At 36.8% G+C, this 23,572-nt stretch overlaps 2 protein-coding genes across 6 annotated transcripts in view; both read left to right on the top strand.

Annotated features, from left to right (window-relative positions):
• The first annotated feature begins 9 nt into the window (after positions 1-9).
• LOC145230508 (uncharacterized) lies at positions 10-4,086 on the top strand. Of its 2 annotated transcripts, none has more exons than XR_013860671.1 (2): positions 10-1,365; positions 1,886-4,086. XR_013860671.1 is itself a non-coding variant. In XM_080095952.1 (2 exons), the coding sequence occupies exons 1-2, from the start codon at positions 1,341-1,343 to the stop codon at positions 2,365-2,367; spliced, it is 414 nt and encodes a 137-aa protein (XP_079952078.1). In that variant the 5' UTR covers positions 10-1,340; the 3' UTR covers positions 2,368-4,086. The 2 variants fall into 2 exon arrangements, 1 of the variants encoding a protein (XP_079952078.1); XM_080095952.1 differs by having other exon boundaries at positions 1,979-4,086.
• Positions 4,087-9,773: 5,687 nt separating this feature from the next.
• LOC145228806 (uncharacterized) overlaps positions 9,774-23,572 on the top strand; it is a 29,686-nt gene continuing 15,887 nt past the window's right edge. For 2 of the 4 annotated variants that reach the window (XM_080093993.1, XM_080093990.1), the window contains exons 1-6: positions 9,774-10,114; positions 12,712-12,757; positions 14,605-14,698; positions 15,306-15,431; positions 15,711-15,782; positions 18,140-18,244. In XM_080093993.1, coding sequence (XP_079950119.1) covers positions 12,738-12,757; positions 14,605-14,698; positions 15,306-15,431; positions 15,711-15,782; positions 18,140-18,244 — 417 coding nt within the window. In that variant the 5' untranslated portion in view covers positions 9,774-10,114; positions 12,712-12,737. Of the gene's footprint in view, positions 10,115-10,619; positions 10,755-10,782; positions 12,656-12,711; positions 12,758-14,604; positions 14,699-15,305; positions 15,432-15,710; positions 15,783-18,139; positions 18,245-23,572 lie in introns of those variants that run through there. The other 2 variants (XM_080093992.1, XM_080093991.1) reach the window with 2 other exon arrangements.

The following is a 23,572-nucleotide window of genomic DNA, read 5'->3' as shown; positions in this document are numbered from 1 at the left end:
TCAAAGCCACTATAAACGTCGCAAAAATGATCCTGCCACAGGTTAGATAACAACTCTGCAGGTTGCTTGCGGAAGGCACTTTTCGGTCACGCGCTTTTTTCGGTCACGCGTTTGTCTTATCGCCTTTTCCACCACGTCGCTTTTTGTTCTTCGTGTCGTTATGTTGTATCCGTTTAAACGTTTGATTTAGCTGTCGAGTTGTGTGTTGTCTTTGTAGCAGTCTTTTATTATTATTTTTACATCTTTTATTGCCTAAATAACTTTATTTTATTTTATTTCTTGCTTAGAACTGAGGATGCCATTATATCACGTTCTTCTGCCATCAAACAACAAGAGAGGTATTGATTTCGATCTACTCCTCATACAACAAGAAAGACGTATTAAACGTCAATTGCAAGAAGCTCGGAAGTACTATAAAAACATCCATTGTTGTAGCAACGCAACAAATCTCCCGGCAGCACCTTCCCATCAAACGATTCGGGGTCTGACAGAAAGGTATAGACAAAAGTTTGACTGGCTGCGTAACAAACAAAAATACGTTCGTCAACATTTTAACTTCCGTAACCCTGTGAAAAAGAGGCAAAGGAACAAAAAAGATACAGCACGATATCGAGCACGTAGGGCCTATGGTCGGCGCCATGATTTACTGTTACGTGCCCAGGACATTATAATAAACAAGTCGACTGTCCAACTCACGGAAATGGACTACATCTTGCTTGTCAAGGGGCTAAACTTTGTCCCAACACCGAATTGGACTGAGCATGTTGAAAATTTAGAATGGCATAATGCACAATCCCATATCAGGCGCATCGAATGGAATTGTGCACTTGGCGAAGGCGATGAACAACAGTTAAGCTTCCAGAGAAGTTAAAACTTCCAAAGTTCTCTCGACCGCAATCGGATGAACTAGATGAAAAAACTACAACATACGTAGAGGATGTTCGCTGTAAAATGCGGAAGCTTGGTGAACTTGTACATCGCGAATACTGTCTACATAATAATTTGGACCATTCGTTGCAGCAGAGTCTAAAAAAATTAAAAAAATTGGTCAACGAAATTTACCACCACGTGCATGGTACGTTGGCAAAGTTTTTTGCTGGTTCGCGCCCTGCGTACGCATACCCACTGTTTAAAACGCACAAACTTGCACCTGAAACCATCCAAGCAACAAACATTACGGACATTCCAGTTAGGTTATTGCAGTCGGCTGGCAACATCGCCACATCAAGAGTTACGGCATTTCTGGAACATCTATTGAAACCAATAAGCGTCAGGTACTGTCAATCTGGGGTGAATGAATACTGCAGAGACAGTAAAGAATACTTGTTACAGCTTGAGGAATGGAAAAACAATCACCAACGCAAGGTAGGCAAGACTTTGTATCTTGTGGCGGCAGACGTGACGAGTCTTTACCCTAATCTTAACCGCAATTTGGTCGAAAAGGCGTTATGTCACGCCCTAGAAAATGAGTCTAGCTTTAATGCCACAATCCGCAGAACTTTGGTTAGCCTAATCACATTTACGTTACAAAGTGTAGTTACACAGTACCAGCAAAGTTTTTATTCACAAGACAAGGGTATCGTCACTGGTGATAACCATTCGGTGTCCATCGCCAATATTGCAGTGCATTTTATTGTCAAAGACCAAGAACGGTTGCTGCTGACACGAACTGGCCTTTTTAAACGTTTTATTGACGATATTATTTGGATATCTTTTGGCGAGAGAAACACAAATTGTGTGAAATCGCATCTTTTAAAATCTTTCAGCTCAAGAAATCTGGCACTAACCTTCCGATGTTTAAACACCACCTGCGTAGGTGAAAAACTAGAGTTCTTGGGTGTTTCTCATGTTGCTTGTAGCGAAAGTCCAGGCTTCTTTACTACAGATCATCAAAAGCCAACCGCTACAAACCGGCTTTATCTAAACGGTCTATCGCACCACCCGCCACATATTTTCAAATCAATTGTGGTTTCTGAAGCTACTCGAATGAGGAGATTAAACGAACGTGCATCAGACTACACCAGTAGCCTTGTAAGATTACGCCAAAAGTGCCGAAAATCAGATTTTTCTGACACGATGACAACCGACGTCATCAACCTCGCTGCGAAATGGGATCAACGTGTTCCAAGACAGACTCCCTCTATGAAGACCGCACAAACGGTGGTTTGGGCAACAGGTTTTCCCAACCTGGTTAAAGCAAATCAGGGTCTAAAGCCTAATGCCAAAGTAGTTTACAAACGGCCCTTAACTCTTGGTGGCATGTTGACCACCCACCGGAAAAATCGCCCTGGCGCTAACTACCACAGAAAATGGAACATCAAAACCGTGCGGAGCTTGCGCTTTATGTGGTTGCTTCAAAAATCATAAATCGATGGTGTTTCCCACTACCACGTTTAAGACAAACAAACGAGTTTTCAAACTTCGGCAAAACCTAACGTGCAAAAATTGTGGAGTTTATGTGGCAACATGCTCAACTTGTCAAGAAAACTATGTTGGACAAACGAAAAACAAGTTTTCAACCAGATGGAACGCGCACAGAGCCATATGGAAAGCATGTGATCTTTCCAGTGCAAAAGAACAGGCGGCAATGCTTCACCATTATCACCAACTTCACCCGACGCTTCTAGACAAAAGACCAGGCATCGAACAATGCTTTCGCGTCACATTTTTAGAACAACCTGCCATGTGCATGTTGGACGTATGTGAAGATAAGTGGTATGGTAAAATCAAAGCCACTATAAACGTCGCAAAAATGATCCTGCCACAGGTTAGATAACAACTCTGCAGGTTGCTTGCGGAAGGCACTTTTCGGTCACGCGCTTTTTTCGGTCACGCGTTTGTCTTATCGCCTTTTCCACCACGTCGCTTTTTTGTTCTTCGTGTCGTTATGTTGTATCCGTTTAAACGTTTGATTTAGCTGTCGAGTTGTGTGTTGTCTTTGTAGCAGTCTTTTATTATTATTTTTACATCTTTTATTGCCTAAATAACTTTATTTTATTTTATTTCTTGCTTAGAACTGAGGATGCCATTATATCGGCGAAATCGATATTATTTGTTTACAATACATTGCAACACGAAAAACACGGATTGATTTAGGTGTACTGAAAGCTTCAGTTACTAAGTGATGATTATCCGTAACTTGAATCATCCGTATTGAGCGCACGTTGGTTCAGGACGATTTCTGTAAAAGCACAGTTATATATGTGAGATGTAGCAGTTCGAATTGTATTCGAATTGATAGTTCTAATTATTTGTATTCACGAATTGTTCAGTTGTTGTAAGAAGCAAACAATTCGAATAGCATTCGAATGCACCGATTCGGATATCTGTAGTTGCGGAAAATAAAAGAAATAAAAGCGCCCCGAAACTTAAAAGGTATTCGATCAAAATGTAACATGAGTTTATGAATTGCAAATTTATTGGTAAAAATGTAAACCAACGAGCTTTTTGTTGTCACATTAGCTTGACCGATTTAAGTCTCCGTTATATAAATTTCCCAAAATTTACATGAGATGTTTGTTTCATGAACACGCTACACCTGTCATGTGCTGAGAACAACCCAATGTTGCAAGCTTTGTAACACAATTTCATTTATGAACGTCACAATTAAACTTCTATGTGTCATTGTTTCGTTACATTAACAAAAACTCGTCAAAACAGGTCATATTCACTGCCAATTTGAATTGTATTCGAATCTATTTGGCAAAAATATGTAGCAAAATATTCTCGACTACCCATAGTCTGGAGGTAATCGACAATTCGAATTGTATTCGTAAAAATGTAATCATGTATTCGAATTTACGTATCTTACGTTGCCAAAGGCTGACAACAATTCGAACTGTATTCGTAAAAATGTAGTCATGTATTCGATTTTGCAAATTGTTACGTAACCACAGGCTGACAACAATTCGAATTGTATTCGTAAAAATGTAGTCATGTATTCGATTTTACGATTTTTTACCTTGTCAAAGGCCGACAACAATTCGAATTGTATTCGTAAAAAATATCGTGTATTCGAATTTGCAAATTCTTAGGTTGGCAAAAACCTACAACAATTCGAATTGTATTCGAATAAATTTACCCAAGCTTTTGTATTCATGAATTGTTGGTTCAAAAGATAACTTTGACTATTCGAATTGTATTCATGCACCATCGAACGAAAGCCAAAATCATTCGAATACAGCATGAAGGTGGCAAAACCTGTATTCGAATGCATTCGAATACGAATGACGAATACGAATTGCCCCGTCTGAACAATGTGCAAAATTAGTTTCATCATCACCATGTGCACGGTGCAACATTGATGCTACCCCTTGCAACACCGTTGTTACCTCATACAACAAGTCACCTCGCGCAATGTGTACAGCCTGGTTCAAGTGCTAAGCTGAAGCCAACAAGAAAAGCTTTTGAACAATGTTCTTGACAATAACTTGCCCCACTTGAACGTTGAACCAAACCTTACCGCCTAAAAATAGCACCTTGTGCAAGCTGACAAAGCGTAAACGTCATGTACAGCAACTGCACCAAGGGGTATAACACGTTAACCTGGAGGCAAAACATGTCAACCGCCATGTTCAACACCCTCAACATCAATGTGCCGGGTTCGCAACATCAATGTGCAATACCGAAACATCGATGTGCAACATGTCAACCCGTCATGTGCAATATATCAACCGCCATGTGCCAGATGTCAACCCGTATGTTGAACATGTGCACCAGGTGGAGTTTTTGCTCGCGAACCCGTCTCTCTGATTGGTTAAAAAAGCCCCACATGCGAAATAGATTACATTTTGGAAATATGCTTAGTAAGGTACCTCTGTTCTAGTCTAGTAAGGTTGCTTGACTTTAAAAGAGTTCAGCTAGAGCACAACCTGCAGTCGTAGGGCCGCGGACGCTATTTTACGAGGCCGCGCAAATGTTTGTTAAAATGTAGTTAAACGCGGCAGTATACGCGCACCGTGGATTTTTCGTTCTGTTTGAAGCAAATATGAAATTAGTGCAAAAAAGTATTGTAATCACATTGCAATTTTGTTCAATTGTAATCACATTTAACTCGTAGTTGCAGAACTGAGCTAAATCATATCAGTAAAACGAAAAATGAGTGTATCAAAAATACGAAAAGTCGATGCAGAGAGCAGAGCATTCAAATCAGAATGGACGGCGAAATATTTTTCTACAGATGTTGGATCAACTGCTGTTTGTCTGATATGCCAAAAAACGTTGCGGTGTTGAAGGAGTATAACATCCGCCGCCATTATAATGCCAACCATCCTAATTATCTTAGCAGCCATTCCAATGAACAGCGAAAAGCTACTGCCCAGAAATTAGCCAAAGATTTTCGTCTCCAGCACAATTCTCTGTTTCAGCAAAGTGCAACTCAGGCGTCATTAATGAAGGCAAGCTTTTTGTTGGCTTTCAAGTTAGCAAAAGCAAGCAAGCCATTCTCCGACGGAGAATTTTTAAAAGAATGCATGGTAGAAACAGCAGGTCTTTTGTGCCAGGATACTAAAAGCAAATATGAACAAATTAGCTTATCACGAAGCATGGGCGTCCGCAGGAAAAAATACAGGGGAGGGCAAACTATCGTCACATCGCCGTTCGATAAACGGTATTTCAGAAAAAAAAAATCATTCTTGCCAATCCCAATGTAGCAAAGTAGTGCAATAAACACAATATCAACTATTACTGTAATGTGTGGAAGGTTGGCAAACGATTTTTAACGGAAGTTGGATTTACATACGCGAACCTTATCAGATGTAACAATAGACACAGTGAAGGTATCACATAATGGCCTTTTGACACATCCATCAATGACGTAATAATATGCTTGTTACCGAGCTATTGTTAAGTCATAATGTTCGATTCATTTAATCTGTTTTAAAACCTCACCCTATTCTGTTACAGTTATCAGTTTTCGTTCCAGGAATAGTTTTTGTATAACACTGTGTGAATGTTTATTGTGTTTTGTTTTAAGATGCGGATTTTGCGACCGTTTGCGTTTTTCTTTTTTCCAGGGGGGGGGGGGGGGGTACGCGCCCCCTCTTTCCCCCCGCTGCGGACGCCCAAATAACTCGTCGTGTAGAATTGATTGACGAGCACTTGGCCAGCAAATTGAGAAGAGTAGCAAATTCATTATAAAAAGAGAATTTCAACGCTATGAAGCTAAACGAGTTTTACGCTTCACTAAATGATGCCAGGTTTCCCAAAATTCGAGAGTTGGCTCAAAGGATGTTAGTTTTGTTTAGGTTAGGGCTGCCATTCGTCAGGATTTTCCCTGACATGTCAGGGAATTTAGTGTCTAAATCTGCGTCAGGGAGAAATGTTACAATGTAAAAGTCAGGAATTTAAGAAAAAATACATATATATAGGCTACTATGAAATTAATGTACAAACGGAGAAAGTTTCTAGTAGTTAGCTACAACCGCGTCTACTCTACTGACGCAAAGAGGTAAACTGGCGGCGCGCAGGTTAACGTACATGTTACTGTTTGGTGTGTGTGCGCGCGTAACAATACCTGTTTGTTATAAGATGTTTAACAATATGCGTTAAATACACACATAAAAATCCGCGTCTCAAGAAAACACAGCATTCGATGCTACATGAGAACGTGGGAAATTTCATTTCCTTAACTGTGTACCCAATATGCAGGGAACTAACTAACAACTAAAAGTCGAATGCGTGAGACATAAAAACGTTTTCAAAGTGGCATTTTTCTTCAAGTTAAAAAAGGTCCTTGTGACTCCCATTTACTAAACAGAAGCCTACGCAGAAAGTAATTGACAAGGATCAGAGTGTCGTATGTAACGTTTTCTCGTGTCGCCGTCCATGTGACTTCCGAATATTCTAATTTATTCCGGAATAGAAGTGTTTGGATCGCAAAAATGGTTAACGCAGCGGTTCTCAAACTGGGGTCCGCGGTTCTTTAGGACATTTTGCGGGGATCTCGAAAAGGTGGAAGTAATTCTATATTCTTATTTGGCGTCAGTTTGTGCAACTGGATCAGTTGAAATCAAAATGAAAGTGAGAATCAACCGTCTCCATTATTAAACAATAGGCTTTATTGCATGACAACTAACAAAAATGCAATTGTTCGCGCACACTTGTAATGTTTTTTTTGTCTTGTCTGTGATGTCAGATTTGGATCATTGTTATGCGCAATTTTGCATAACTAGCTAAAATCCTTACGTTAACACATTTAGACTTAAAGTTTGAGAAAAACTGGGTTCACGTAACCGAGATAAATTTTGTCAGGGATTGTCTTTCATAAAATATGGCAACCCTAGTTTAGGTCCACATATATTTGTGAACAGACGTTTAGCGTAATGAACTTCAACAAATCTAGTCACAGATCTCAGTTAACTGATGCTCACCTTGGATCTGTTTTAAGAATTGCAGCAACAAAACTAACCCCAAATTTTGAGGCTTTAGCAAATGATAATGTAATGTAGATATTTGAGATCTGTGGCTATATTTGTTTAAGGTCATTAGGCAAAATGTTCATGTAATTTTTCGCAAACAAAAGTATGCATTTCACATGACATGCCGTGCTAGTACAGCAAAAAACGCTTCATAACTTAACATTACGATAGATTTATTGAAATATAGAGGCATGTTTTGACAATTTACTCTGATCTTTACACAATAGTTTCTTTTGCAATCTACAACGATCTGTGTTTGTTTTTTTGTACGAGGAAGCACGCATTGATTTGTAGCCACTTCGGATGTGTACGTTTATTGGTTTGGATAGTTTGGAAAATAAACTTCGTGGTGTTACTTTTTGACTCTTTACGTCAGTGGGATTTAAAAAGGTATGTACATGAACATATCATAATATTTTCATCAGCGAGCTGTAAAGGTTATGGGTTTTGTTAGTTGTTACAGTACGTACGGACAGAGGTAAAGAGAGACACGTGCAAAAAACTGTAAACCGCTAAGCGGAACCACGATTCGACTTTGTTATCATGCACAAGTGAAGGCGGGATGCGCTGCACCGCCACACACTACGCCAGTTGTAGTTTTACCCCCGTATAATCATATTTATACTAACACAGTCATTTGGTCCATCTAACATTTTTGAAAAAAAATCTGGCCCGTTTGTCAAAAAGTGTGCCCACCCCTGAGTTAGCCAGTGTAACACTTAAGTGGCCCGCGCAATCATTCGTAAACCGCATGTGGCCTACATAAAACAACTCTACATAAAACACAATTTGCCCAACCCATTATTACGCAATAAAGCCTATGGAGTCATTTTGTGACCAAAAATGAGTATCAGCAAAACACAAAAATTGTTTGATTTGTACAAACTAGAGAGCTCAAAAGCTAATTTGATTCAGCAAATTAAAATTTCAGGTTCCAACATTTCAGCGTTATTTTTTACATAAACTTTAAATAGAAGCATTTAACGTGCATTATTGCGCTCAAATGTTAGAACCCAAGAGTTATATTTAATTTATCCGGTCCAATTTGCGTTAAATCCCACCCGTTCGCAAAATCAGACAATTTATGTGTTTTTCCCCATACCCAGTGTATTATTTTAGACCAGCGGTTCCCAAACTGGGGTCCGCGGTCCTTTAGGGGTCCGTGAGGCAATGTTGAGGGGACCGCGAGGCGATTGAAGTAATTCTATAATCTTATTTGGCGTCAGTTTGTGCCACTAAATAAGTTTAAATCAAAGTAGAATTGAGAATCGACTGTCTCCATTGCTAAACAATGGCCTTTATTGAATGACAGCTATAATAAATGCAATTGTTCGCGCACAATTGTAATGTTTTTGTCCTGTTTGTGAAGTCACATGCTGTCCTTGGATGATTATTATGCGCAATTTTGCACAACTGGCTAAAATCCTGCAATCAACTTTTGTTTTTATGAAATACACATTTAGGCTTAAGGACCGCGAGCCCTCGAAATAATGGCAAGGGGACCGCTTAGAAAAAAATATGAAAAAGTTTGGGAACCACTGTTTTAGACACAATAAAAAATACCGCTAGATTATACTACTTGTGTTTTATGTATGCCAGTGGGTCTCAAACTTTTTCATTATTTTTTCAAAACGGTCCCTTTGCCATTATTTGGAGGGCTCGCGGTCCTTAAGCCTGAATGTGTATTTCAGAAAAACGAAAGTTGATTGCAGGTGTTAGCTATAGTTATGCAAAATTGCGCATAACAATGATCCAAAGACACCATGTGATATCACAGACAAGACAAAAAAAATAATTTGCTGTGTAATTTTGGACACAAAATGAATCCACAGGCTTTATTCTGAACAATTGGTTGGACAACTTGTGTTTTATATAGATTTTGGTTTTAACGTTTCTCAGCTAGTTCCGCAAATAAACTTGAATATTTATTTACTCGATTGTAGGCCGCGGCTTATATTGTTTTTAGCTGCCGTTTGTGCGGCTTATAATCGAGGGCGGCTTACAATCGAGGGCGGCCTATATTTTAATTTTATACCGAAATTATTTCTACACTCCAACATTTTAAATTATTTGGGGTTCAAAACATGTATGCGTGTAAAGATTATACGTCGATATACGTTCTGTTGGGTACAGTTATCAACGTAACTAACATATATGGGCAAATATTTATACCATATAACAACAGAAAGATGTATTAAGAAACAATCGTATCTTTTTTAACACCTCAACATGCGGCTTACAATCGAGGGCGGCTTATAAACGAGGGCGGCTTACAATCGAGTAAATACGGTAACTAAAATATTTGATTTCTATTGAACTTGTAACTATGACAACCAGCGACAGTGTTTTTTTGCCAGGTGTTAAAATCGTAGCGGTACAACACGTCCGTCGAAAGTCATCAGCCAGTCCTAAGTCAGTACTTTTATTACTTACGTCACAACATACAGATTGTACGTACTGCAAACATTCGGTGCTACCCCGAAAATGCGAGTAAAAATAAGTAGCCAGCCTGTTATGATTCAGATATTTAGCCTGAGTAAAAATTATGTACGTTTGGCTCGTTATTAGAAAAAGCAACATAAAGTACTCTGTAAACTCGTAGGCGTTAGTCATTTTGGTAAATCTGAACTTGTTTATTCACACTTAAAGTGAAAGCAGAAGTAGAGCAAATTTCAATAGCCGCTAGAATCTTCCATGTAAGTTTTATTGTATATACAGGCAAAATCGTCTTTTGATCTAAATTCCCAAATAAGCAGATGCTGCATAAACACTACACAGTACACGTTTTTGTCAGATTTGCTAATTTGCTTATCCCCAGTGGAAAGTAAGTTGCTATGATGCTCATCCACAGCAAAGTGATGTTTGTTGATAGTTCATTATGAAATAAATCAAGCTATTTAGCAAAAAATCAAGCACAAAATGTTGGGTACATCTTAAATATACAGGATCGCTTGGTGCATTATTATCACCACTTGGTGGACCCTAATATCACTTGATGCACATTTATATCACTTGGTGCACATTTATATCGCTTTGTGCACATTTATGTCACTTGGTGTGCATTTATATCGCTTGGTGCACATTTATATCACTTGAAACATCTTTATATAGCTTGGTATACCTTTATGACACTTGGTGTACCTTTATATCATTTGGTAAAGGTGCACCAAGCAATATAAAGTTTCTTTTATATTTATTTCTCTTTTTTACTACTTTTGAAATTATATGACAATAATGATGCAAAATGAATATGGATAAAACTTTTTAAAGTTTGGGATAATGCTTTCTAATAATTTGTCTCCAAGACTTTAAAAGTAATCTCACCATTTTTATACCGTAAGTAACTAAATCGCACAAACATGTGTATAGGGACCCATTTGTTTTTACTTGTACTTGTAAAAACAATCATGTGATTTCCTGATTAATTGTGCTGCAATTAACCTATTTTATTTGTATAAAAGGTCAAGCACCTAAATCCATTTGACCGGATCATGTCGTAGTTCTATTGTTTATCTTACGCTGGTTTATGTTTGGTTTTAACAAGTATCATGCTAGTGGGAACACCATAACCATGGGCGCAACTAGGGGGCAGGTTCGTCGGCATGCCAGGTCCCTTTTCTATCGGCGTTATTGCGTATAACGGCTCTCGTACAGCTCCGAAAACACGTTCGTTCGCATCAAAGCTAAAAATAACTTTCAAATAACTGGACAAGGCGCCAGTACAGCAGTAAATCGCTTCATCGGCATGTATTGCAATGGTGAACACGAAGCTTCTGCGATGTATTTATACAACAGCCTAAATAACCGCCACAACGGCCTTTGTTGGAACTTGAAAACGTATTTACATGTAAACACACAAAAACAAAATGTTTATCGGCTTGGAGCTTCAGCCAAAAATCCTTCAACAACTTGTTTGTAATTTACGTGTCAGTTCCTGGTCCGCTATCCGAAACAGACTTTTGAAAACACGACGTTATTTTCCTCATTTTCTTAGATGGACAAGATATTTTTTAACAAATTATTAACAAATTTACTTGGTTTCCACTCTAACTTGATGCCTCTGACGTAAATATGAACAAGGAATGATTACGAGAAACTTACACATAGTATGGCACAGCACTAGCAGACAGATTGAAAGATTAATGTGTAAACACCCAGTTGAATGAGTTTAATTGTTACGAAACAATGCTTAGTTTAAAACGTCAATATACGATCACAATGGGCTTTGTGACTTTGTGGCATTTGAAGCCGTACAATCCAAGGACGAATCCCAGTTCTTTTTTAGATTATTAGTGGAAAAGCGTGTCGGACCATTCAACCAATCTATGATAAGCACTTAGCAATACAATCGTTTTTGGGAAAGTCGTATTGGTAGTTCCTTGCCCGTTCCCCCCCCCTCCCCCAATTTTCTGTTAGTTGCGCCACTGACCATAACACAGGAGTGTCCAACTCGAAAATACTGTCATGCCAATTTTGTTTCAAAATATATCTTTTTTTATTCTCTTTTAATTTTTTTTAAACGGTTGGGGCTTAATCCTAATATTTGACCAATATGTAGAACCCTATTAAATGTTTAGAAAAAAATGTCATCAAATGCAAGTAAACTTGTTTATGGTACTCCAGAAATCTTTTATTCTGTTCATGCGACAAAAAATACAAATAGTTTGCAACAGGGCTTTTGTATTATTCTTATTAGTGGGTTGTGTAACTTAATCACTGCATGTTAATTTTAAGTAAGAATATAGGCCATGAACAATTAATATAAAAAAAGTCCTAATGTTTACTGTTGGAATGTTTGCAAAAGCTTGTGTGGCATTTTTAAATGCTCTGCGTGCCACATTTGGCATGGATGCCATGCGTTGGACACCCCTGCCATTACACCTTTACTGATTGTGCATAGATTTGTAAGATGAGTTATTGCGAAAAATGTTTTGTAAGGGTCTGGGTAATAATGCCACAAAAAATGATTAACAGATTGTGTGTGACTTTATGCAAATAAAAAGGAAATTTACTACAGAGAAATCTTTCCTGATATGTTCTTAATTTGTTTTACTTCAACCAAAAATGTTACTAACTATTTGAGATTACATTTAAAACTTATCTATATCTACATGGTTACACATTATTTTTTTGTTTTTCCTGCCCCTTGATTTAACTGAATAAGTTTGTTCACTTCGCCTTTTAAACATTAGCCAAACTTATAAGTCTACTTTCAAGTGTAGTTAAGTTTTTAGCAGGTAAGTTTTTTTTTTTTAAATGACAATTGATGTGGATGCAACTTTCGTTGTTTTAGGTGATTGGTTTACCCACTCATCGACAATGAGCCACATAGATCCTAGGTAAGAGTGTATTCACTGAAACTATAATTTACCCCTTGTAGCATACAATACTAAAACCACTGGCAAAGGTTTTGCAATGTAATGGACATTCGACATGTGCCAATCTAGCTGTGTCTCTTTGTTTGGAATTCAATTTTCGGTCAATTGTGCAGCAACCATTTTTATGGGTCCCCTTAAACCCTGAAATAATCGTTTCTGTCTAAAGCTGGTTTATAACACTTGTTTGGTCAAGAAAGAGTGCTTCGAATTTATTTAAATTTACACAGATGTTAGCTATTGATCCAAATTTGATCCTTCTGAAGTTTGATCCCAAATGCCCCATTTGTACACATACAGGCCCCCAAAACATATTTTATTGAAATGCCTGTACTGTCTCATGCACATAGTCTAGGAGTTTCGTGCTTCATTGGTTGGTGCAATGTAAGGTGTTTTAAAGATTTTTGTAACTTTTCATTAGATATACCCATTGTCACCCATTAAACCCCGAAATAATCGGTTTTAGTTTTAGGCCAGAAATACAAGCCCTACTGTGCTGAAATTTTAAACGATTGTTTGCAGTAGGTTGCTCGTTAAGTATTTAAAATGTTGACTTTATCGGCCAAATAATACCCTTTGCAGTTCATAATATCTGTACACTGTCAGGCAGATGGAAGTCCCAAAGGAATTTTGCACTGGTTTACAATAAGGCGTTTTAGTGCAGAACGGGAGGTTTTGCTTGATGTTGGACAGGCGTTTTACGTTTTAAACTCAGTAAACATGCTTCGGATATGTCAAGCAAAACATTGTTGATCAACATAAAGATGAAAAAATAATCTTGACTTTTTCAAAAGCCGCGATAAATGGTCTTTAAATTCTTATTGTTAGTTTGGCCGCACTTAGGAATTACGAACACAATTAAAGAACGATTTTTCGTCATAACATAGCTTCTTTATTTTGACAAATCAATTCAAGATTCAATAATTTAGTCATGCATAAATTGGTCAAAACGTTATTGTTGAACACTAAGGGTGCTATTGAAAACGGTGTCAAAAGGTCAAGCGGTCTTGGTGTCTGCACAGTGAGAGGTTACTACAGGTCAATGGTACTTGTTTTGCAAAACAAAGTTAAATGAAAAACAATTTGTTATGTATCCTTTAAAGTTGGGTTAATACTTTCTAATAATTTGTCCTTAAGAATCTGAAAATAACCGCAACATTTATTTACCGTACACAAACACACATGTGGGGACCCATATGTGTAGATCAAATAATGTGTATAGTAATTAGGTAAATAGGGTATAGAACAGAGGTGGGGAACCTGCGGCCTAAAAATTTCTCCAGTGGTTTCCCAAAATTTGGACTTGCAACTACAACTACAGTTTTTGGTATTTAAATGAAACACTTGCGGTCTCTTAAAACTTCTTAGCGGTCACCCAAACCAAACCTTAAAAAAAACCTGGGTGTAGGGATAATTAATCATTAAATATAATGTAGTGTGTATAAATTATAGAAAGGCCAGTTTTTTTAGTTTTTTTTCTGGTTTTTAGTCAATCTTTCAGATTCATCCCAAACCTCTCGTTTTGTAGTTAGACTTGTCTTGAAGCAGATATTACAGTCATTTTCTACGATGCACTGTTTAGGCCTGTTTATGAAAAGTGAAAAATAGTAAGATACCAAACATTTTTCATTGCAAAATTCTTGACTGCTATTTTCAGGATTCATTTGCACCTTGGAAGAAATTTAGTGACTTGTTGTACTGTTTTGCAAAATTTTCAAATATATTTTTTTGAAAGACAAAGTTTAAGATTAACTGTCAAGCACCAGGTCTTAGGTTAAAACAAACTGGTAAATATTATTTTATGTTTACAGTCCACTTGCTGGCTATGAAAGCCTCTCAGATCCAAATTTGACATCCTTCTTCAACAACAGTCGAATGAAAAAGCATCTTATTAAAAGTGGTCTGGTGCGGTAAACAGTTTATGACTGGAATCTAAACAAATTCACTTTTTTGACATTTTTTCATGTCAAAGATTTTTTTAAATGCCAGCTTGATAATAGGTTAAATTTATGTCAAAATTTGTAACTGTTACATTGTGTTGATTATGTTAAAATAGAATAGCTGGCCTAGACTTGACCACTTGTCTTTCATAACTGATGCATTCAAACAAAATTCGTAGTAACGTACAGTTGGCAAAATAGAATAGGCAACATGATATTTACCAAGGATTTTGTTTAAAAAAAATTTGAATTTGTGTAGAGTTTAATTTATTGTTTTCCTGTGAAATATTAATTTCTGGTGGCTGTAAACAAAAAAATGATAATCTAGACAACTCAAAGCTCTTTTGGTACATTTGCATATCAATATTGATCTTCAAAGCTTTTAATGTTGTCACACCTGAATAAATATGCAAACATGCATTAGGGATTAAAATGATAACCTGCTGTGTATCAAATCACAATGCACAATACAAATAAGTGTTATCACTATGTACGATTGCATCTTGTAATAGTGTGACGGTAGTTGATCCGAATAGTTTCATGAAAAGACAGTTTGTATAAATATTCCATAGATTACACGACGAGGAGAAGTTGTATCTGAAAAAGTTTTCCGATTAAACAATGCAAGAAAAGAACATCAACGTCATGTGAGAGATTTACTGGCTCAAGCTATTGTCCACAAAGCATTGGATATGGAGGTTGGTTAACAACACTGATTGGCATAGCAGTTGTTATTTATGGTGAACTTTTAAATGACTTAAACTTAATCAGTTCTTATGTGGAACATTTTGTTTTCACCATCTGTTTATTACATGGCAATCTGAAGCTCAGTCCTGCACAATGTATACATTTTAAAAACTGCTATTTATCAATGGCATGGAAGTTTTATGTTTTGATGGTTTGTCATTGTTGACATTAGTAGTTTGTGTACACACTACATTAATTTTTTTTTAATTTAAAATGTAAGTTATTTTCAGCGGCACAGGCAAATGCAAGTGAAGAAGCAACTTGAAGAAATTGGAAAGTTTGAAAGAGTATGGAGAGTAAGGGTAGGTACCTTTTACCCATATGTTAGCTTCACATTATTTTGGCAATGGGCCAATTCTGTTTTTTGTGGACTCTCTTTCCTGAAGGGTTTACAGGTTATTTTTGTCCAGTTTCTGTATGGCACTTAATAATTCTACCTGTTCGGTCAGGAGTTTTATACTTCAATAGTTTTTTAATTGCAAAGTGTTTTAAAGCATTTTACAACTTTTAGTTGGCTTCACTGTACATACCCCCCCAAATATTTGTTTGTATGTTTACAAGCTCTTTAGGTTATAAAAACCACATATAATATGCTGAAATCTTAAACGCCAATAGGCAATGTTTCTACTCTTTGAAATAACGATGTCGCATTTGCAGTTAGTGGTACAGACGAATCCGGTTAATCGCATAATCTGTTTAGTTGCATCACAATCAAAAATCCCAAACCGTCACCCATTGTTTGTTAAAAAAATTGTCTGGTTAATCGCATTCGATTTATCGCAAAAATCGGATAATGCATCGATTTTTAAAGACATATGCGATTAACAGGATTATTAATCTTTATGTGAAAGTCGCACAGACCTAGTTTTTCAAATGGAAAATGATGATATGATAATCAAATTAACCAATCTGTGCACAACCTTATAGGCCATCCTTTTTAATATTGTGCATGTCTACTTGCCCCCCCCCCCCGGAAGCACCAGTTTAATAATTTAACTGGACTTTTGTTGGACTGTCAATTAATGTAAAAAGAAGAGTAACTAATAACTATAAAGTTTTTAAGATAAATATTGCACTAAAAAATCAGAATAGCTGGGCAATATTAGAATGACTAAATATAATTGCTCTTGAATTAATTACATCCAAATATTACCGGAACCCCCACTTTTTGAAAAGTTATTGGGAGATTAAACAGACATTCCATTTATCGCTGAGCGATAACAAGAAGTCGCTATCTTAAAGCCATGTGCATTAATTCTTTTTTGTTGGATTATCTAACACCAATAGTGATATAACAAACGTTTAAATGAACAGTTCAGTGTGGTAATATTACGAAACTGATGTTCTGGCAAAGACGCTGATTTTATTTTTTTGCGCGAGTGCACTAAATTTGAAGTGTCAAACTGTATTGACATCTGAGCCATGTTAAATGTAAAACAAATAGTTAAAAACATTTACTGTTATATTGTTTATGTTTATGACCCATTAAACAGGTAATGGTTGTTATAAATGTTAGATCACAGGTAATCAAACTGTGTTGTTTAGGTTTACATAATCGGTAATGTGCCAATGCTTGGCATACTTTATGTCTTCTATTTGCGACCTTGCACGACTTAACAGGTGGAAAAAAGTAAATGTTTATCAACAATAACAAAATGGAACCATTTGAAGGCAATAAAACAGTTAAACCATTTGATTTAAACATATTTTGTATTCCATTGTTGCGATTACAATACAGAACAAATGCTATATGATGTCACTATACAGAAGATAATTCAATGCAAGTGCCAAAGCACTGTGCGGGCTGTGTTGTAACAGGATACTTTCAGTATGAAAACAGAACTGACAAGCAAGCTTGGACCCATTCTTTTTGCCCAAAGTGGGAGTTTATTATGGTGTTGTAAAAAAAATGTTTTTTTCAAAGGGTTAGCTTTTTCTCCTTTGTTGTTTTCATAGGGAAGTTACATTTGGTTGTTAAAATGGGTCATGGTATGAAAAAGGTTGAAAACCACTGCATTAGTAGTTGTTGCTGGTTTAATTTTTGAAGCAACGATCGTACCTTGATTATGTGAAAGTCATGCTAATCTTGCCGCTGCATTTTGCTGAGTAGGCTAAAAAGTAACATCACAATCTCAGTCAATTTTTTTGCAAAAATCAATTAATTAGTCTTTTTGTCAGGTGGATAACAGGGTATAATAGGATCTGATGCAGCTCGCCTTAGCGCCCTTTTGATGTAGAATGTGCCAAAGTTAGTTTGGCCAGGTTCGGCCTTGTTATTGCAGGTTCGGTCATGCTTACACGCTTTATCGCTTAACACATCATTTTGAGCTAGAAACCGGAACAGGCAAGAAACAACAGGCCATTTGACATTTATATTATGCAAGAGGCCTAGCACATTTATAAGAGAAACTTCCCAATGCAGAATTAAACCACCATAGACTTAAGAGTCCTTTCTGTTCTTGGCAAAATAAAGAAACTACTGCTTCATAGTCTTAGTTGAGCGACACTTTGTTTTAGCTGGGGAAGTGAAAATGAGCACTTCTGCAGTGCAATAGTCTTGTACAATGCAATATTATTTAAAAGAATCAAACATACAGACTTGATGAACAGTCCCATTATATACACTGTGTATAAGTTTTCATAAAACAAGGCTTTTCAGGCTGACAGAGCACTACGTGGCGATGAAGATGTTTTGCCTTTGCTTACACCAAGGAAGAAACAAAAGGATATCCACTCTAAACAGAAGCAAGATGAAAAACCTCTGGTACTACCTAACAACTCATTACCAGTTATCGGTCCCTTCCCAGGGACATATATTGTTTTTGTCAAAAACTAATTTGTTCCTTGCATTTCGGTCAAGACCTATTCAATATACACACATGTTTGTTATGGGTCTCTTTCTCTAAAGGGGGCGCATATTGATTTCTCTCTGTTTTTGAGCATTTTTGGCATGAAATCTGTGGTGGATTTGGATCAAACTTTTACAGATGCTAGATATGGTCATGTAGATGTGTCATCTACTTCGGTTGACTTGATAACCCCAATCATAGGCTTTGATTTAGGAGAGTGATCGCGGTGACATGTCTCCCATCCTAAAAACCAGGGGTGACAACATTTATATTGTCTCCCCTGTTTTTTTGTTCAAAATATAGTAATGCCAGAGAGACCGCATACACCCCTATGCCGTAAAGTAGTTGAAACCGGCTTGGTTTGTTATGCAATGTAACAGTGGTTGCAGTAACAATCGGCATTGTTATGTGATTGTTAATTGTTTTATCTCCAGTACAGGCTGGTTGTTGAGGCATCTTATATTTGGTGTATGTTAACTGCAGGAATGACTTGTCAAACTAATATGTAGGCATTTTTTCAGCCAAAACGCAAACATGCCAAAGACGACACTTTCTGTTGAATGTTGAGTTCTTATAAAAATCTTCACATACAATGTAAATAAACATCTTGAACAACATGTACTTGAATCCTCTCGCAACTTCCCGATCTGACTGTTTGGAAGTTTGCTACATCTACAAGCTTTATTTTGTTACAGTTAACCAAATAAGGGTCATAACCTAGATTGTGCGGTTGCCAAGACAACGGAGCAGTTAACGTAACCTCTTTGTGTTCCCAAAATTGTGGGTCTTACATAAGTACTTTCTATTGGCACAAACATCTCATTTCGACAACATGTTTAGTAGGTAACAGCTGATGGATGTTTCTAAAACCTGAAAAGCTTTCCCCCAACATTTTGCAAATAATTTAAAATTGATGCCTATGACCCCAATATTTACCCCATTAGCCCCCTAAAATAGGTAAATTTGTAAACAATGCCTGAATTGGTTGAAATTTGGACAGTTGTTTCATTTTGCCATAATTATCTGTAGATTGTTGTGTTTTACCTTGTAACCCCAATATTTACCTCACTTGCCCCCTAAAATGTGTGATTTTTTTAAACTATGTCTGAATTGGATAAAATTTGGTCACTTTGTTCATTTTGCCATTTATAGGTGTAGATCAGTGGCGCAACTAGCGGAAAATTGGGGGAGAGGGCAGGCAACGAATTACCAATACCACTTTCCCAAAAACGATTGTATTGCTAAGTGCGTATCATAGATTGGTCGAATGGTCTGACGCGCTTTTCCACTAATAATCTAAAAAAAACTGGGTTTCGTCCTTGGATTGTACGGCTTCGAATACCGTGAAAAAGTAACACTTGTAAGTCACAAAGCCCATTGTGATAGTATATTGACGTTTTAAACTAAGGCATTGTTTTGTAACAAATAAACTCGTTCGACTGGGTGTTTACACGTTAATCTTTCAATCTGTCTGCTAGTGCTGTACCATATTATGTGTAAGTTTCTCTTGTTTATTCCTTGTGCATATTTACGTCAGAGGCATCAAGTTGGAGTGGAAACCAAGTAAATTCGTTAATAATGTCTTGTCCATCTAAGAAAATGAGGAAAATAACGTCGTGTTTTCAAAAGTCTGTTTCTGATAGCGGACCAGGAACTGACACGTAAATTACAAACAAGTTGTTGAAGGATTTTTGGCTGAAGCTCCATGCCGATAAACATTTTATTTTTGTGTGTTTACATGTAAATACGTTTTCAAGTTCCAACAAAGGTCATTGTTGCGGTTATTTAGGTTGTTGTATAAATACATCGCAGAAACTTCGTGTTCACCATTGCAATACATGCCGATGAAGCGATTTACTGCTGTACTGGCGCCTTGTCCAGTTACTTGAAAGTTATTTTTAGCTTTGATGTGAACGAACGTGTTTTCGGAGCTGTACGAGAGCCGTTATGCGCAATAACGCCGATAGAAAAGGGACCTGGCATGCCGACGAACCTGCCCCCTAGTTGCGCCCATGGTGTAGATTGTTGTGTTTCACCCTGCAGCCCCAATAATTACCCAACGAGCCCCCTAAAATGGGTAAATATTCATATTGTTTTTATCCGTATTTTTTTCTGTTTTGACAGATGTTAGTTATTTATCCATATTTTGTCCTGAAGTTTGACGCCGAAAGACCCAAGGGTTCACCCACAGGCCCCCAAAACGTAAAATTTTAAAAACAGCTGTACTGACCAAAGTACATGATCTAGGAGTTTCATGCTTTGTTGGTGGTGCAAGATATTTTAAATAATTTTCTAACTTTTTATTGGATTCCATTGTGCACCCTTTTAACCCCGAAATAATTGGTTTTGTTTTTTTCTTAGGTCAGAAATGCAAGCCTGTTATATTTGCTAAATTAAAAAAAATGTTTGCTGTGGGTTACTCAGTTAGTGTTCAAAATTTTGGCTCAATAGCCAAATAGTTATCATTACAGCCCATAAAATGTGTACACTGGAAACCCCAAGAGAGTAATTCACTGGTTTACAACTGCGGCAATTTAATTCACAGCGGGAGATCGCTGCTTGATGCCTGGACAGGCGTTTCACGAGGCATTCTATTTTGATGATTGAAGATATCAGCGCAGTAATGCTATGTGGAAGTTAGCATGCGTATTTTCAGTTTTGGCGAAGGTTATATACCTTAGAAGTGATTAAAACGATACTTCGGTATTGTACATTTCAGGCAAACGTTGTTGATTAACATTAAGGTAAAAAACTGCATGTTTTCCAAAGATGCAATAAAAAGTCATCAAACAGGCATTGACAAGTTGGCCGCCTTATGACGACTGAAGGTCAACTTGTAGGAAACGGAGAACACAGATGAGAATGATTTTTATGTCGAAACAAAGCTTTTTTAGTTTTTACACATATACTCCAGAAACAATATGTAAGATAAATATAGATTGGGAGAAACGTTATTATTAATTACTAAGGACTACATGCTGTTAAAAACATTGTTAAAAGATCTTTAAACGGTTGTTCGGCGGCTACACCAGAATAAGCTACTGAAGAACAATTATATGACAATAATGATGCAAAATGAATACGGACAAAACGTTTTGAAAGTTGGGGTAACGCTTTCTCATAATTTGTCCTCAAGAATCTAAAAATAACTGCAACATTTGTTATCCGTAAATCCGCACAAACACGCGTGTGGGAAGCCATTCGTTTTTGTTTGCAAAAACAATCATATATCAAATGATGTGTATAGTAAAATTGTAAATATCATGTAGAACAGTGCTTCCTAACCTTTTCCAGCTCGCGGCCCACTTAAAAAATTTGTATTTTTGGCAGACCACCGTATAATATTGCGAGAAAACCACAATGAAGAAAACTATCCATTTTGTAGCTACGCAAAGACTAAATAAAGCTAACAAAGAGAGTTCCAGCACCAAGAGTTTACAACTAGTACAAATACTGTTGTGGCGCGACAATCGCAGTTTGTTTGTGACATAGAGTTGTTTAACGTGAAATCTTATGCGCTATGCCGCTTTCACAGTGAGTAGTATTATATTTTTGAGAAAAAGGTTAAATTGGAAAGTACGTTCACACAAAGGAAGCCCTGATGTAGAATATGTAAAATGGAACTATATCAGAAAGCTACCTTTCTAGTTTTAAACAATATCCGAATTGAATTGAATTTGACCAGTTTGTTCTTATTGCCATTTATAGGTGGTGATTGTCGTGTTTCACCCTGTAACCCCAATTTTTACCCCACTAGCCCCGTAAAAAGGTGAACTTTTTAAACCATGTCTGAATTTCATAAGATTTTTGTACAATTTGCCAGCTTGAGGTGTTGATTGTTAAATTGCACCATGTAGCCCCGCTAACCCCTAAAATGGCTAAATTTTGCAAACAATGGCTGAATTGAATGCAACATGTGTAGTTTGTACCTCCTACAGAATGATTTTTTCTGCAGACTTTTTTGTTGTCCTGTTTAACCTCATTGCACCAAAATTTATCATAGTAGTTGTTTCGTAAAATGCATTATTTACAATTTTGCATGCCTGGGGCCCATGAGTTTCTGCTATCGGACTGAATATAAAATAAGTGTAATATTTATATATGTTAAGAAATAAGTCATAGTGTATGTGCAACGGCAATATGTGCTAAGATACCTTTCTAGTTAGTTATCCAAATTTAATCCTCCTGAAGTTTGACCCCATTAACCCAGCAGTTCACCCAAAGACCCCAAACATGATTTTTTTAAAACAGCTCAACTTATTGAAGAATATAATTCAGAAGTTTCATGCTTTGTCGGTTGGTGCATTGTAAAGTGATCTATAGTATTTTGTATCTTTTAGTTAAGTGCGCCCATTTTCACCTTTTAAACCGTAAAATATTTGTTTTTAGATGTACCAGTCCTTTGGGTCAGAAATACAAGCCCTACTGTGACAAGCCCTAATTTTAAACAGTTATTTGTAGTGGATTTCTTATTTTGTATTTAAATTTTAGCTCAACCTGCCCAGTAGTTACCTTTACAGCCTATAATATGTACACAATATATGTGAACACTGGACAGACAGAAGTCCCAAGGAAGTGATTTCATCTTTTCAGTGATTAGATGCTGTTTTTTTGCACAGAAATGCTATATGGTTAAAAAATGTGAAAGGTCATGAAAAGGCCCATTTGGCTGCCATACCGTGTGAGGCTACTACAGGTCAATGGGTATCATTTTGTGAAACTATTTTAAGTGAAGAACAATTTGTAGCATAAACCTTTGCTGCAACATCGCTTTTTAATGTTTAGTATCTAAAAGGGGGTTTTAGGAAAATTTTTAACTGTTTCAAAATTGGTCTTGATGGACAGTAATATCAAGGTCTAGAGATTAAATTCTCAGAGCATTGGATGTGTTTGTTACCCATTTTGTCACTTTTGTAAATATATGACAATATAATGATGCAAAAAGAATATGGTCAAAACCTTTTGAGTTTGGGTTAATGCTCTCTACTAAGTTGTGCTCAAGGATATAAAAATATTCACATCATCTTTGTGCTGTGGCCGATTAGCATAAACAGGTGTGTGTGGACCCATTTGCTTTTACACATAAAAACAATATAATAATATGTGTAGGTCAAATGATGTGTACACTAAGTTAGTAAAAATGACTTATAAATTAAATATAAATTGGAAATATGTAGGAAAGTCACCTTTCTAGTTTCAAGATTTAAAAAAAAAACTCAAAAATATTCTACATTTTGTTAGTC

Source organism: Phallusia mammillata, chromosome 5, assembly GCF_965637545.1.
Source record: "Phallusia mammillata chromosome 5, kaPhaMamm4.hap1.1, whole genome shotgun sequence".
NCBI classification, from domain to species: domain Eukaryota; kingdom Metazoa; phylum Chordata; class Ascidiacea; order Phlebobranchia; family Ascidiidae; genus Phallusia; species Phallusia mammillata.
This window is presented reverse-complemented; position numbering and strand designations above follow the sequence as displayed.